The 17118-nt window shown below is 51.4% G+C and overlaps 1 protein-coding gene across 2 annotated transcripts; it reads left to right on the top strand.

The window, feature by feature from the left end:
• Nucleotides 1-326: 326 nt before the first annotated feature.
• DAD1 (defender against cell death 1) lies at nucleotides 327-16907 on the top strand. 2 transcript variants are annotated; one of them, XM_040416840.1, is made up of 3 exons: nucleotides 327-592; nucleotides 5603-5754; nucleotides 16750-16907. In XM_040416840.1, exons 1-2 carry the CDS (start codon nucleotides 382-384, stop codon nucleotides 5731-5733), a joined length of 342 nt encoding a protein of 113 aa, XP_040272774.1. In that variant the 5' UTR covers nucleotides 327-381; the 3' UTR covers nucleotides 5734-5754; nucleotides 16750-16907. The 2 variants fall into 2 exon arrangements, with proteins under 2 accessions (XP_040272774.1, XP_040272773.1); XM_040416839.1 differs by having other exon boundaries at nucleotides 328-592; nucleotides 5603-5758; nucleotides 16752-16907.
• Nucleotides 16908-17118: the final 211 nt, after the last annotated feature.

The following is a 17118-nucleotide window of genomic DNA, read 5'->3' as shown; positions in this document are numbered from 1 at the left end:
TTATGTTGCAATGTAGCATCCTGATACTGCACTACGTGTCCTTAGCCTGACCAGTACCTCCTCCTCCCAACCTATAGAGCCACATTGCACACGGACACTCATACAAGTAGTGCAGTAGTAGTTTACTTCACACAGAACAAGGGCACTTTACGTGTAATCACATGTTTATTGCAGACTGATGAAGGGTGTCCGCTGGTAACACAGACATGGCTGCTCTGCACTCCCTCTCCAGACCTGTCACTCGCCTGTCACCGGTGCATTGCATTTGACAGCCAGGGCCTACCTGCCGCGACTTCCGGCGAGTGGTGATGACGTCACCGGCAGTGGAGCAGCGCCACGTCTCTTTGCTGCAGTGTACTTCCGGTCCGGGCGTCCGCAGTAATGTCGGTGTCGGTTCTGTCGGTGGTGTCCCGCTTCTTGGAGGAGTATGTCAGCTCCACTTCTCAGCGGCTCAAGCTGCTGGACGCCTACCTGCTGTACATCCTGCTGACCGGGGTCATGCAGTTCCTCTACTGCCTGCTGGTGGGCACCTTCCCGTTCAACTCGTTCCTGTCCGGCTTCACCTCCTGCGTGGGCGCCTTCATCCTGGGCGGTAAGACAGCGGCTGGACGTGTCAGTGCAGTGCTGGGGAGTGTGTCCCTCTCTGCGCTGGGGACGTGTCACCGTGGGGAGTGTGTCCCTCTCTGCGCTGGGGACGTGTCACCGTGGGGAGCGTGTCCCTCTCTGCGCTCGGGACGTGTCACCGTGGGGAGCGTGTCCCTCTCTGCGCTGGGGACGTGTCACCGTGGGGAGCGTGTCCCTCTCTGCGCTGGGGACGTGTCACCGTCGGGAGCGTGTCCCTCTCTGCGCTGGGGACGTGTCACTGTGGGGAGCGTGTCCCTCTCTGCGCTGGGGACTTGTCACCGTGGGGAGCGTGTCCCTCTCTGCGCTGGGGACGTGTCACCGTGGGGAGCGTGTCCCTCTCTGCGCTGGGGACGTGTCACCGTGGGGAGCGTGTCCCTCTCTGCGCTGGGGACGAGCCACCGTGGGGAGCGTGTCCCTCTCTGCGCTGGGGACGAGCCACCGTGGGGAGCGTGTCCCTCTCTGCGCTGGGGACGAGCCACCGTGGGGAGCGTGTCCCTCTCTGCGCTGGGGACGAGCCACCGTGGGGAGCGTGTCCCTCTCTGCGCTGGGGACGAGCCACCGTGGGGAGCGTGTCCCTCTCTGCGCTGGGGACGAGCCACCGTGGGGAGCGTGTCCCTCTCTGCGCTGGGGACGAGCCACCGTGGGGAGCGTGTCCCTCTCTGCGCTGGGGACGAGCCCCCGTGGGGAGCGTGTCCCTCTCTGCGCTGGGGACGAGCCCCCGTGGGGAGCGTGTCCCTCTCTGCGCTGGGGACGAGCCCCCGTGGGGAGCGTGTCCCTCTCTGCGCTGGGGACGAGCCCCCGTGGGGAGCGTGTCCCTCTCTGCGCTGGGGACGAGCCCCCGTGGGGAGCGTGTCCCTCTCTGCGCTGGGGACGAGCCCCCGTGGGGAGCGTGTCCCTCTCTGCGCTGGGGACGAGCCCCCGTGGGGAGCGTGTCCCTCTCTGCGCTGGGGACGAGCCCCCGTGGGGAGCGTGTCCCTCTCTGCGCTGGGGACGTGTCACCGTGGGGAGTGTGTCCCTCTCTGCGCTGGGGACGTGTCACCGTGGGGAGTGTGTCCCTCTCTGCGCTGGGGACGTGTCACCGTGGGGAGCGTGTCCCTCTCTGCGCTCGGGACGTGTCACCGTGGGGAGCGTGTCCCTCTCTGCGCTCGGGACGTGTCACCGTGGGGAGCGTGTCCCTCTCTGCGCTGGGGACGTGTCACCGTCGGGAGCGTGTCCCTCTCTGCGCTGGGGACGTGTCACTGTGGGGAGCGTGTCCCTCTCTGCGCTGGGGACTTGTCACCGTGGGGAGCGTGTCCCTCTCTGCGCTGGGGACTTGTCACCGTGGGGAGCGTGTCCCTCTCTGCGCTGGGGACTTGTCACCGTGGGGAGCGTGTCCCTCTCTGCGCTGGGGACTTGTCACCGTGGGGAGCGTGTCCCTCTCTGCGCTGGGGACGAGCCACCGTGGGGAGCGTGTCCCTCTCTGCGCTGGGGACGGGCCACCGTGGGGAGCGTGTCCCTCTCTGCGCTGGGGACGAGCCACCGTGGGGAGCGTGTCCCTCTCTGCGCTGGGGACGAGCCACCGTGGGGAGCGTGTCCCTCTCTGCGCTGGGGACGAGCCACCGTGGGGAGCGTGTCCCTCTCTGCGCTGGGGACGTGTCACCGTCGGGAGCGTGTCCCTCTCTGCGCTGGGGACGTGTCACCGTGGGGAGCGTGTCCCTCTCTGCGCTGGGGACTTGTCACCGTGGGGAGCGTGTCCCTCTCTGCGCTGGGGACGTGTCACCGTGGGGAGCGTGTCCCTCTCTGCGCTGGGGACTTGTCACCGTGGGGAGCGTGTCCCTCTCTGCGCTGGGGACGAGCCACCGTGGGGAGCGTGTCCCTCTCTGCGCTGGGGACGAGCCACCGTGGGGAGCGTGTCCCTCTCTGCGCTGGGGACGAGCCACCGTGGGGAGCGTGTCCCTCTCTGCGCTGGGGACGAGCCACCGTGGGGAGCGTGTCCCTCTCTGCGCTGGGGACGAGCCACCGTGGGGAGCGTGTCCCTCTCTGCGCTGGGGACGAGCCACCGTGGGGAGCGTGTCCCTCTCTGCGCTGGGGACGAGCCACCGTGGGGAGCGTGTCCCTCTCTGCGCTGGGGACGAGCCCCCGTGGGGAGCGTGTCCCTCTCTGCGCTGGGGACGAGCCCCCGTGGGGAGCGTGTCCCTCTCTGCGCTGGGGACGAGCCCCCGTGGGGAGCGTGTCCCTCTCTGCGCTGGGGACGAGCCCCCGTGGGGAGCGTGTCCCTCTCTGCGCTGGGGACGAGCCCCCGTGGGGAGCGTGTCCCTCTCTGCGCTGGGGACGAGCCCCCGTGGGGAGCGTGTCCCTCTCTGCGCTGGGGACGAGCCCCCGTGGGGAGCGTGTCCCTCTCTGCGCTGGGGACGAGCCCCCGTGGGGAGCGTGTCCCTCTCTGCGCTGGGGACGAGCCCCCGTGGGGAGCGTGTCCCTCTCTGCGCTGGGGACGAGTCACCGTGGGGAGCGTGTCCCTCTCTGCGCTGGGGACGTGTCACCGTGGGGAGTGTGTCCCTCTCTGCGCTGGGGACGTGTCACCGTGGGGAGCGTGTCCCTCTCTGCGCTCGGGACGTGTCACCGTGGGGAGCGTGTCCCTCTCTGCGCTCGGGACGTGTCACCGTCGGGAGCGTGTCCCTCTCTGCGCTGGGGACGTGTCACCGTCGGGAGCGTGTCCCTCTCTGCGCTGGGGACGTGTCACTGTGGGGAGCGTGTCCCTCTCTGCGCTGGGGACTTGTCACCGTGGGGAGCGTGTCCCTCTCTGCGCTGGGGACGTGTCACCGTGGGGAGCGTGTCCCTCTCTGCGCTGGGGACGTGTCACCGTGGGGAGCGTGTCCCTCTCTGCGCTGGGGACGAGCCACCGTGGGGAGCGTGTCCCTCTCTGCGCTGGGGACGAGTCACCGTGGGGAGCGTGTCCCTCTCTGCGCTGGGGACGAGCCACCGTGGGGAGCGTGTCCCTCTCTGCGCTGGGGACGAGCCACCGTGGGGAGCGTGTCCCTCTCTGCGCTGGGGACGAGCCACCGTGGGGAGCGTGTCCCTCTCTGCGCTGGGGACGAGCCACCGTGGGGAGCGTGTCCCTCTCTGCGCTGGGGACGAGCCCCCGTGGGGAGCGTGTCCCTCTCTGCGCTGGGGACGAGCCCCCGTGGGGAGCGTGTCCCTCTCTGCGCTGGGGACGAGCCCCCGTGGGGAGCGTGTCCCTCTCTGCGCTGGGGACGAGCCCCCGTGGGGAGCGTGTCCCTCTCTGCGCTGGGGACGAGCCCCCGTGGGGAGCGTGTCCCTCTCTGCGCTGGGGACGAGCCCCCGTGGGGAGCGTGTCCCTCTCTGCGCTGGGGACGAGCCCCCGTGGGGAGCGTGTCCCTCTCTGCGCTGGGGACGAGCCCCCGTGGGGAGCGTGTCCCTCTCTGCGCTGGGGACGAGCCCCCGTGGGGAGCGTGTCCCTCTCTGCGCTGGGGACGAGCCCCCGTGGGGAGCGTGTCCCTCTCTGCGCTGGGGACGAGCTTGTAACTCACACTACCAGGATTAAAGGGGTTCTCCGGGCTTTTAATATTAATGGATAGATGATCAGTATCGGACCTGCTGGGGTCTGGCACCTGGGACCCCCGCTGATCAGCTCTATGAAGAGAAGGCACACATGTCTATGGCCAGGAGGCAGAGAGACAGGAGACGGCGCGTGCCTTCCCTTCATACAGCTGATTGGTTGGGGTGCCATGTGTCAGACCCCTGCCTATCTGATACTGATGACCCATCCTGAGGATAAAACTTTGTTCTAATTAGGGTCCATTCACACATCCGCAAAATGGGTCCACATCCGTTCCGCAATTTTGCGAAACGGGTGCAGACCCATTCATTTTCAGTGGGGCCGGAAGGTGCTGTCCGCCTTTGCGGATCCGTACTTCCGCATCCGTGCTTCCGTTTCTGCCAAAAAATAGAACATGTCCTTTTCTTGTCCGCAATTGCGGACAAGATTAGGCATTTTCTATTATAGTGCCGGCGATGTGCGGTCTGCAAATTGCGGAATGCACATTGCCGGTGTCCGTGTTTTGCGGATCTGCAGAACACTTACGGACGTGTGAATGGAGCCTTAGAACAAAGTTTGATGCAAATCGACTTTGGATGTTTCATCTGACGTCGATTTGCTCATCCCTAGTCATTAATATTAAAAGCCTGGAGAACCCCTTTAAACGTGATGCCCCATTAAGACATCTTATCCCCTATCCACAGGATAAGTGACTTACTGGTGGGGGGTCTAATTACTCAGGCCCCCGCCAATCAGATACTTATCCCCTAATCTTGTGCTTAGGGAATAGGTTGTCATAATTGGGAGACCCCTTTAAAGCAATCATTGTGTACAGTAACATAACCTGCGATTCCCACGGGAGTGGTTCTAATGGTGGGTGAATATTGCATTTATATTATGTGACAGAAATGATTGGTGGGAGTATGGGGGTCCTGTTTGCCTCTTTACTGCCCAGCAGGAGTTAAACAAGCAGTGTATAATGTGATGGAAAAATGAATCAATCCAGTAAAGGAAGCAATATGGATAATCACAATACATTAGTAAGTGCCTTGTATAAAACTTCTCTACATGATAAATGCCACTTACTGAAGTGAGAGGACCCCTTTAGAGGGTATTCTGAGGTTTTTTTCCGAGGACCTGTAGACATTGTCGTCTGTCATCACACCTGGAAATGTATGAATAAATTGGCAGCCCGGTGTTAATATTCACTTTGCTAGTGTGGGGGGGGGGCACTTATTGGACATCCTCGCTGCATAGCAGGTATCAGCCACTTGGCAATGTATTCTTACATTTCTAGGAAGAATAACAGAGGGATGCTACAACAGTCATGAGAGAGCTGAGGGAGTACAAGTACTTACATGTCAGGAGAGGTGACCGGTTGGGTGCACATGTCCTCTGTACGGGGATGCCTCCATCACTAATGTATTCCCTCTTCTCCCGCAGTGTGCTTGAGGATCCAGATCAACCCCCAGAACAAGGGAGACTTCCTCAGCATTTCCCCGGAGAGGGCTTTTGCAGACTTTCTTTTTGCCAGCACTATTCTGCATTTGGTGGTCGTTAACTTTGTCGGATGAGATTCCTTCTCCTGCCTGTTGTGAGGTTTGTATATTGTGCCCACATATGCCACCCTGTATTCAGTCACCAACCATGATTGCTCGGGTTATAACCTTGGCGACCTTTGTGCAACTTTGGATGACTGTTTTGCCTAGTTCAGGGCCCGATGGTTCAAGACACAGGGGATCAAGGAGCACAAAACAGAATCCCCGTGTCACGTCCCCCCAGGATCTTACACGGTCAGTATTTGTAATCCAAAACTAGGCGAGGCCCACATCTTTCCTCCGGTGGGCGCCGCTCCTGGTATGGGTTTACAATCCTGACTGTGTGAACACAGCCTTACAGGCATAAGACAGCTTGTCAGCTTTGGAGTGTTCCTTTAAAAGGGTTTTATTAATCCTTGTATAGTGAAAGGTATCCAGCTCTGTGATGTGCTTTCTGGTTTATTTCCTGACCATTTCCAAGATCTCGGATTGCTTGCTGTCAGTAAATGGAAAGCATTCACATTCATGAGCTGAAACCTGATTTGTTTTTCCCAGTCGCACAGGGACAGCGCTCATTGCAGGATATGAAATTCCCCTTGTACTCCGCCACACAGTGATGTCATTGGGACGCGTTTTGGACATGTTTTCAGCTTCTAAATGTACACAATTTTTCCATTCCCTGACAGGAAGCATGAAAATGACCACCTTGTCAGAAGTAAATGATGCTTGGTGTTGTAGCAGGCAACCAGTCTTAGGCCTCTTTCACACGGGTGTCGCGTGTGAGGGCCAGACAAGATGCGGGTGCGTTGCGGGAAAATGCATGATTTTTCCGCGCGAGTGCAACATGTTTTAATGCGTTTTGCACACACGTGAGAAAAATCTGCATGTTTGGTACCCAGACCCGAACCCAGACTTCTTCACTGAAGTTCAGGTTTGGGTTAGGTGTTCTGTAGATTTTATTATTTTCCCTTATAACATGGTTATAAGGGAAAATGCCGTATTTTTCTCTTTATAAGACGCACCTAGGTTTTTGAGGAGGAAAATAAGAAAAAAATATTTTGAACCAAAAGGTGTGCTTTTAGTAGGTTTTGAACTAATGGTGGTCTGTGGTAGGGATCGACCGATATTGATTTTTTAGGGCCGATACCGATAATTTGTGAACTTTCAGGCCGATAGCCGATAATTTATACCGATATTCTGGGAATTTTCATTTTTGAGAAAAAAAAAAATTCCTACACAATCTGCTGAAAATTAATATGTTTATTGTTAATGTGTATTTTTTTTGTTTATTGTTAATGTGTATTTTTTTTTTATAAATCTTTTTCATTTATACTTAATATTTTTGTGTTTTTTTTTTTTACTAACTTTTAACCCCCTTAGGGACTAGAACCTTTGTCCTATTCACCCTGATAGATCTCTATCAGGGTGAATAGGATCTCACACTGTCCCTGCTGCTCTGTGCATAGTGCACACAGCAGCATGGAGCTGAACATGGCAGCCAGGGCTTCAATAGCGTCCTGGCTGCCATGGTAACCGATCGGAGCCCCAGGCTTACACAGCTGGGGCTCCGATCGGAGGAGCAGGGGAGAGGGGATCCTGTGGCCACTGCCACCAATGATTAATACTGGGTGGGGGGGGGGGGGCGCACTGCGCCACCAATGTTTTTACTATTGGCCGGGATTGGGATGGTGGTGGGGGGCGCACTGCGCCACCAATGATTAATACTGGGGGGCTTGGGGGGGCGCACTGCGCCACCAATGAAGATAAGTCTCTCGATCATTCATATACAGGAGGCGGGAGCTGGCTGCAGAATCACATAGCCGGCTCCCGACCTCTATCAGCGGTAGCTGCGATCCGCGGCACCTGAGGAGTTAACTACCGCGGACCGCAGCTATCGCTCATAGAGGTCGGGAGCCGGCTATGTGATTCTGCAGCCAGCTCCCGCCTCCTGTATATGAATGAATGAGAGGCTTATCTTCATTGGTGGCACAGCGGCCACAGCCCCTCCCCTCCTCTTATGTTCTATCCCCTCATTGGCGGCAGTGGCAGCAGCAGCACAGGGGGAGGAGACACTGCTTCCTTCTCCCCTGTGCTGCGGAGGGAACACAGAGAGCGCTGACAGCAGCGCGTTCTGTGTTCCCCATACGTTATCGGTATATCGGCAAAATAGATGCCGATACCGATAACGTTCAAAATCCTCAATATCGGCCGATAATATCGGCCAAACCGATAATCGGTCGATCCCTAGTCTGTGGATGACGCACTGTTATGGGGGGGGGGGGATCTGTGGACGACGCACTGTTATGGGGGGGGGGGGGAGATCTGTGGATGACGCACTGTTATGGGGGGGGAGATCTGTGGATGACGCACTGTTATGGGGGGGGAGATCTGTGGATGACGCACTGTTATGGGGGGGAGATCTGTGGATGACGCACTGTTATGGGGGGGGAGATCTGTGGATGACGCACTGTTATGGGGGGGGAGATCTGTGGATGACGCACTGTTATGGGGGGGGAGATCTGTGGATGACGCACTGTTATGAGGGGGGAGATCTGTGGATGACGCACTGTTATGGGGGGGGGGAGATCTGTGGATGACGCACTGTTATGGGGGGGAGATCTGTGGATGACGCACTGTTATGGGGGGGAGATCTGTGGATGACGCACTGTTATGGGGGGGGGGGAGAGATCTGTGGATGACGCACTGTTATGGGGGGGGGGGATCTGTGGATGACGCACTGTTATGGGGGGGGGGGGGGAGCTGTGGATGACGCACTGTTATTGGGGAGGGGGGGAAGATCTGTGGATCCCCATAAGTGTCATCTACAGATCCCCCATCAGATGCATCAGTGTGGAGGGAGGAGGCGGAGACACTCATGGCGGGGCCCGGTGCAGTGATTCTACTCTAATACACCGGGCCCCGCAACTGTTAAATACATTAAATCCGAATGGGTCCGCAATTACTGTACTTACTGTAGTGCCTTATGTATAGCATTAATACAGCACACTTTTGGGGGGAAAAAAGTGCGTCTTATAAAGCAAAAAATACGGTAATAGCATTCTTAATACAGAATGCTTAGTAAAATGTCCATTGAGGGGTTAAAAATAATAAACTAATTTAACTCACCCCATACACTTGATCGCATAGCGGATCTCCTTCTTTCTACTTTCTTCAGGACCTGGCTAAAGGACCTTTGATGACGTCACTGTGCTCATGACGTCACCACAGGTCCGGTTTATCAAAAAAGAAAGAAGACATGCCAGGCTGAGAGTTCAAGTGGATTAAGGTGAGTTTATTAATTTTTTTTTTTTTTTTTTAACCCCTCCAGCGCTATTTTACTATGCATTCTGTATTAAGAATGCTATTATTTTCCCTTATAACCATGTTATAAGGGAAAATAAAGATTGGGTCCCCATCCCCATCGTCTCCTAGCAACCGTGCGTGAAAATCGCACCGCATCCGCACTTGCTTTTGGATGCTTGCTACTTTCACGCAGCCCCATTCACTTCTGCGTTAAAAACGCACAATATAGAGCTTTCTCCGGTTTTCATGCAACGCACCAGTGATGCGTGAAAATCACTGCTCATGTGCACAGCCCCATAGAAATTAATGGGCCCTGATTCAGTGCGGGTGCAATGTGTTCACCTCACGCATTGCACCCGCACGGAATTCTCGCCCGTGTGAAAGAGGCCTTAGAATTGCCTGGGCAACCGCCTTCAGCGCAGCGCTGGGGTCGCAGCTTCAGTTTGGTATGTGGATGTATGTTTCCTCTCCGGAGGACGGTCCTAACAAGTGTGCGGATGAGATGGTGACTGGCGGGTAATGATGGCACAGTAGACACGTGTCAGTATAGCAACCAATCAGAATCCTAGATAGAAAGTGAAGCAAAAATAACATAGGAGCCAATTCATCGGAGCGAGTGTAGAGCAGGAAGCACACGGTCTGAGCACTGGCACATTATTTGTCCACTTCTTGTGGCCAGGAAACATGGACGAGTCGTCGCTGGTCTGAATCCGATGTTGGTTACTGTGAGCAGCGCAGATACGTTTCTGTTATATTCAAGGTGGAGTCTCGGGAATAAGTCACCGCAGGGCAATGGTCAGATTTACGGTTTGTGAAACAAAAGCTGTAGGCTTCGTCTCCCATTAACCCATTCACTGCAGAAGGTCTTATGTCATGTTTTGTGGCTTTGAATGCTTCCTGCCGTTATAATCCACGTTTTTAGAGCTTCAGACTTATTCACTCATATTAAAGAATGTGTAATATTCAGGGTGTAGCACTTGTTGGAAGTCAGGGAGGGGAGTAGAAGCTGCTGATCTGTCCCAGTCATCCCCCCGTCCACCTAACAGAGGCCATGTGACTGCGCCCGTCGACATATGGGAGTAGCATAATGCTTTTAATGTATGATTTAGGTTTGTGTTTGCCAAGTGAAAATGGCCCTGTCAGGGGAAAGAGTTTTAACCTTTGTGTGTATTGTCTTCATATAATATGTTTTATTTTTATTATTATTATTTTCTCGTATTACCTGCCATTTTTGTCCTTTAGACCTCCTTTGTGGGGGGGTTTCCTGCCCGTGCCTTCCAGAGGTTTACTAAATGCTGGCATAGCACACGGGTACCCTGTAACCATGTGCTATGCCAGGATTAGCTGAGTGGAGCAGGCTCCTGCTTTGCTGTGTGGAGATCTGGGTACAGAGTACCCATGTGCTATGGCAGCATTTAGTAAACCTCTGGGTGGCACGGGCAGAAGCAGCAATATGCACTCCTGCCCGTACTCGTTGCACTGCAGCCACATTGAAAAAATGTGTTCTCCGCACACCGCTGAGGTGTACTGAAAAGTCAATTTTAGGTGCACAGGGAAAGGTGCACTTTAGGGGGGTGGGGGAGGGAGTCTATTAAAAATACAAAAAACATTAATAAAGTATATTACAAATACTCTTAGGCCTCATGCACACGACCGTATTTTTTCACGGGCAAAACGGGCTTCCGTTGGTCCGTGATCCGTGACTGTTTTTTCGTCCGTGGGTCTTCCTTGATTTTTGGAGGATCCACGGACATGAAAAAAAAGTTGTTTTGGTGTCCGCCTGGCCGTGGGGACGGATCCGTTTGACGTTGACACAATATGGTGCAATTTCAAACGGATCCGTTCCCCCATTGACTTTCAATGTAAAGTCAGGAAGCCCTATTATACCATCGGATTGGAGTTTTCTCCAATCCGATGATATATTTTAACTTGAAGCGTCCCCATCACCATGGGAACGCCTCTGTTAGAATATACTGTCGGATATAAGTTAGATCGTGAAACTCATATCCGACAGTATATTCTAACACAGAGGCGTTCCCATAGTGATGGGGACGCTTCTAGTTAGAATATACTACGAACTGTGTACATGACTGCTGCCTGGCAGCACCCGATCTCTTACAGGGGGCTGTGATCCGCACAATTAACCCCTCAGGTGCTGCACCTGAGGGGTTAATTGTGCATATCATAGCCCCCTGTAAGAGATCAGGGGCTGCCAGGCAGCAGGGGGCAGACCCCCCTCCCTCCCCAGTTTGAATATCATTGGTGGCCAGTGTGCGGCCCCCACCCCCGGCCCCCCCTCCCTCCCTCCCTCTATTGTATTATCATTGGTGGCCAGTGTGCGCCCCCCTCCCTCCCTCTATTGTATTATCATTGGTAGCCAGTGTGTGGCCTTTCCCGGCCCCCCCTCCCTCCTTCTATTGTAATATCATTGGTGGCCAGTGTGTGGCCTCCCCCGCCCCCCCCTCCCTCCCTCTATTGTAATATCATTGGTTGCCAGTGTGCGCACACTGGCCACCAATGATATTAATACAATAGAGGGGGGGCCGAACACTGGCCACCAATGATAATACAATAGAGGGAGGGAGGGGGGGCCGGGGGGGGCCGCACTGGCCACCAATGAAATTAAAACTGGGGAGGGAGGGGGGTCTGCTGCCTGGCAGCCCCTGATTTCTTATAGGGGGCTATGATATGCACAATTAACCCCTTAGGTGCAGCACCTGAGGGGTTAATTGTGCGGATCACAGCCCCCTGTAAGAGATCGGGTGCTGCCATGTACACAGTTCGTAGTATATTCTAACTAGAAGCGTCCCCATCACTACTCATCTCTGAAAAAGCTTTTATGCAGACGGATCTTCGGATCCGTCTGTATGAAAGTAACCTACGGATCACGGACGCGGATGCCAATCTTGTGTGCATCCGTGTTCTTTCACGGACCCATTGACTTGAATGGGTCCGTGAACCGTTGTCCGTCAAAAAAATAGGACAGGTCATATTTTTTTGACGGACAGGAAACACGGATCACGGATGAGGCCTTATTAGGTCATTAGGGACATGTTAACAAAAATGTATACAAAAGTTTAGTTACTCTTTAATAAACGAAGTTATTCACCGAATTTCACCTCACTGGAGCCCATACGTTTGAATGCTGTACGGAGACAGATCTCCATACAGCATGCTAACTAAGTTCGCTTTGTTGAAACATACATATAACATCACTGCCTGCACACATACAAAGTTTTATTCAATTCCAAAAACTTCTATTTATTTTTTGTTACTGTCTGGATGACCTGTTACTGTCTGGATGAGCGAATCGACTTCGGATGAAACATCCTAAGTCAATTCGCATAAAACTTCATTTCAATACTGTACGGAGCGAGCGGTTCGTACAGTATTAGAATGTATTGGCTCTGATGAGCCGCAGTGGTACCTTGGAATCGAACCCGAGTTCGGGAAATGGTTTTTTATAGTAGAAATCAATTTATGAAGTTATTATTGGCTCGTCGGAGCCAATACATTCTAATACTGTATGGAGCGCTCGCTCTGTACAATATTGAAATTAAGTTTTATGCGTATCGGCGATGACATAGAAGGGTGCGTCACTCCCTCCTCTCCTGCCACGCTCCACCACGCCTCCTTCCACTGCTTTGCCTGGGCTTGGGATACATTGAAGACCCGCCTTGCTCGCTCTGCTGGTCCTTTTGTTTGACCGTGGCAGGTGTCGCTGAGGATACGTGCCTACACGTGATTCCGTATCTATTGAAGGTTTGATCACCTGTAGACCCGACGAGGTCTCTATACCATCTGCTGCCTCCTATGCATGAAGGCTTGCCCGATCGGACCGGATCCTGTTAGGGATTCTTCTGGTGTCCTGGCCTTTGTCCCCTTTCTGCCTACCGGATCCTGTGGATTTTGTTAGTAATATTTCTTATCTAAGGAAAGGGTATAGCATTAAGGAGAAGTTGTTAAAGAAGCTGCAATATCAGCCATGAATGACTTTTCTAGTAATAAGATAAAAGTAAATAGAAAAGCCATGCAGAATGCAAGTCAAGCATTTTCAGATTATTATTTTTATTTTTTTTGTCTGACAAGGCTCAGCAGAGGCTTTTTTTTCAAGGGTCAGATATACTTTACGGAATCGGGTCGCCCAGAAAAAAACTTCTGTCAAGGGTGATTTCCAATCAAGATAAAAACAAACAGATGGGTAGTGTCCGTTTAATGGATGGTAGAATTGTTAAGGATGAAGAGTCTATAAAGGGAGTTTTTTTTGATCATTTTTTGATTTATATAAAGCAGATACCAGTATTACCGATGAAATGATGGATTCCTATCTGGATGCTATTTCTTTTCCAGTTCTTACAGATATTCAGAGAGAATCGCTTTAGTAGAGGATGCAATTAAAGCATGTACTGGTAACTCATCCCCCGGGTCAGACGGATTCCCATAGGAATTCTATCGTAGATATAGGGAGGTTATGCTTCCTAGTCTGCTGAAGGTTTTTGTTGACTCATTTAAAGATGGGACTCTACCGGAATCAATGACAGAAGCTATAATAACATTAATATTGAAAAAAGGTCAGGATCCTTTGGATCTGGGGTCATATAGACCTATATCCTTACTGAATACCGATGTGAAGCGTCTTTCAAGGATTCTCACTACAAGACTTTCTAACGTTATTTCTTCAATTAAGCACCCAGACAAGAATGTTTTTTTTCCAAATAAGGGTACCCAATACAATCTTCATCGGCTATTTATGAACATTCAGTCTTCCGAGGGGTCTCTCGCTTCATGCTTCCAAGACTTTTGACAGGGTGGAGTGGAGATTCCTTTGGAAGGTTTTGGGTAGGGATCCACCGATTATCGGAGTTACCGATATTATTGGCCTATATTCATGATTTTCAAAGTTATCGGTATCGTCATCTAACCTTGCCGATAATGCATCCAGCGCTCTATCACAGAACATGACTACGCTGCTGTCAGCGCGCCATGTTCCCTCAGCAGCACAGGGGAGAAGGAGTCACTCTCCTTCCCCCTGTGCTGCGCTGCCAATGAGGAGAGGGGCGGGCGCACTGCGCCACCAATGAAAGTTAACGTCTAATACAAATACAGGAGGCGGTGCTCAGCCCATATGACAGGAAGCTGCGATCAGCGGCAGTTAACCCCTCAGAGGCAGGGTGCCGGCTATGTGATTCTGCGCCGACGCACCCACCTCTTGTATTAAACCTTAACTATCATTGGTGGCACAGTGCGCCCTCCCCAGTATTAAAAACATTGGTGGCACAGTGCGCCCTCCCCAGTATTAAAAACATTGGTGGCGATCATACTAATACAACTTTTCCAAGACTCATCCAGCTAGTTAAGGGCTCATGCCTAATTCTTTCAGTAAGGTCTCAGGCCTAGATATAAACTTGTTAAAAAACCACTCTCATGCTAGTGGATAGTTTTGTACTCTCTACTGAAGGAGCTCTGACTATGCTGAGTGTTTCTTATTTTATCTCCTAAGATTGAAGATTTTATACAGCTTTATCTGATTCCATTATTAACTAATATTGAGTTCAAAAATTGGGATATGGCTCTGACTTCCTTTATTTAGAGCTGACAGAGTCTGGTCAAGATGGTGATTTTGCCCCAGCTCCTCTATATCCTTAGGAATCCACCTATATGGGTAGAGGATACGTTTTTTAAAAGTATCGAGAGAATTATTAATGATTTGTTGTGGGAAAGAAAAAGGATAAGGCTTAAACTGGAATATCTATACAAGCCTTTAGATCAGGGAGGTTTGAATCTTCCCTACTTCAAGGGTTATTTTATAGCCGGTCAACTGTGGCTATACTGCGAATGGAAAAAGAGTGTATTGTGTACTACTCTGAGGAAATCCCCATATAACAACATATTCACATTATTGGATTCAGGGCAATTGACTAATATGCAACAGGAGTATAGAGAGGCTAAAGAATTATCATCTAAGGCAGACATGCTCAACCTGCGGCCCTCCAGCTGTTGTAAAACTACAACTCCCACAATGCCCTGCTGTAGGCTGATAGCTGTAGGCTGTTTGGGCATGCTGGGAGTTGTAGTTTTGCAACAGCTGGAGGGCCGCAGGTTGAGCATGCCTGATCTAAGGCATGGGACATTATTCGAGGATGGTTGGGAATAACAGGATCCCTTAATCCCCTCTGGTATAATTTTCAACTACAGGCTTTAGATAAAATAGCCGAGGACCAGTATTGGCAAAGTTTTTTTTATATGTAGCACACGTGGTGAAGAATGGAGAGATACTGAGAATATGGGTGGTTTGTCCTGGTTTAGATATTTTCAATTACGTTCATCACTTTCTAGTGTTAAAAATAAATCACTGTTGGAGATAGATATCTCTACCTCCCTAAATGATTTTATGGAATTTAGATCACAGGGTTAAGATTGCACATTTGTGTAAATTTTTGCTTAAGGCACTATTTAATAAAACTCAGTCACCAGGACAAAGGGCTTGGGGAGTAGATTGCCCAAGGGTTCAATTGGAGGGATGGGGAAACCTATTAGCGAAGTTGAGTTTAATATCACATCATTTTAATCACGTAATGATATACAATTTAATATTTTACATAGATTATATGTCACGCCTTTATGGAGAATTCTAAGTGTCCACGGTGTGGCCTCTTTGGGGCTGACCACTTACACATGCTTTGGTCCTGCCCAGAATTAAAAGAATACTGGTTGGTGATTAATAACTTTTATTAGCCAGAAATTGAGACTCCCGATCCCATTCATGGTTGAATGTTGTATACTGAGTGATTTCTCTAAGGTAAATTGCCATAAGTATAGGAAGATTCTTTTGAATAGAATATTGTTTTTGGCTAGACTTCTGATTTAGTCGAGTTTTGCTCTCATAAGATGTTCCAAGCTTGAATACCTGGATAAATTTGCATAAGGCCTCATGCACACGACCGTTGTGTGTGTCCGTTGTTACGTTTTCCGTGATTTTCTGCAGACCCATTGACTTTCAATGGGTCCGTAGAAAACTCGTAAAATGCACCGTTTGTCATCCGCGTCCGTGATCCGTGTTTCCAGTCCGTCAAAAAAATATGACCTGTCCTATTTTTTTGACGGACAACGGTTCGCAGACCCATTCAAGTCAATGCCTAATGCTGTAGGTATTTCCTTTCTACTGCTGTTTTAAACTTGGCCAGTAGAGGGCGCTGTTTCTCTATTTTAGGGCTTGTGCAGTACGAACCATATTACGAATGCCATCTCGAGCACATATCTAATGACCTGCATTTACAGCACTCTAGATCCCTAGGATACGGCTATTCTCATGCTCGGACAGGAATGGTGGCTGGAGTATGTGTTTGAGCCCTGACACCGTAGTTCAGTGCAATAACCATTTCTCCAGTGAATGTAGCCTGTAAAATGTGTAGCTGTGGGAAATGAAGCACATCTTGCACATATCTCTTATTTTACAGAACAGTCTGACCAGTCAGCAGCTCGCAGGAGCTTGCAGATTTTGTTGGGATCTACCAGCGATCAGGTGTCAGGAGATCATTGTTTGCTAAAGAAGTCTTTGGTCAAAAGCTATTTGTTATCTATGGCCTTCTTTGCATTAAAGAGAAAGTTACAAAATACAGTTTGTATGTTTTTTGCCTTTGTGCAGTTTGTCAGCCATGCCACTATTTGACCTCCTGTAGGAGTGGGGTTGATTGGCTGTATTTCCAATTGCAGATCTTTAATTCCTCATGTTCTTCTGTTTTATTTTCTAGAACTGTTGTTTCGTTGGACTGAAGACTTTCCCCATGTTGCTGGACATTAGGATTATCCATTACCTACTTACACACGCCGTCACCCCTGGGACATGGCTTGGAGTCCCAGTCTGTGATTACAAATGACATGACCAATAAAGATGTGACTTTCTTACATGTTCTTGTCCTGGGGTTTCTTTTCTGGATAAGAAGCTGTGCACCTTTACTTCAGTTACCTAAAGGTCACATGTCAGCAGATCTGTACTATGACACCGGCTGACCTGTTACATGTGCATTTGGCAGCTGAAGGCATCTGTGTTGGTCCCATCTTTATATGTGCTCATACAGGGAGTGCAGAATTATTAGGCAAGTTGTATTTTTGAGGATT

This window comes from Bufo bufo, chromosome 2 (assembly GCF_905171765.1).
Source record: "Bufo bufo chromosome 2, aBufBuf1.1, whole genome shotgun sequence".
NCBI lineage: Eukaryota > Metazoa > Chordata > Amphibia > Anura > Bufonidae > Bufo > Bufo bufo.
Note: the sequence above shows the minus strand (reverse complement) of the source record. Positions and strands in the feature narration are given on the sequence as shown.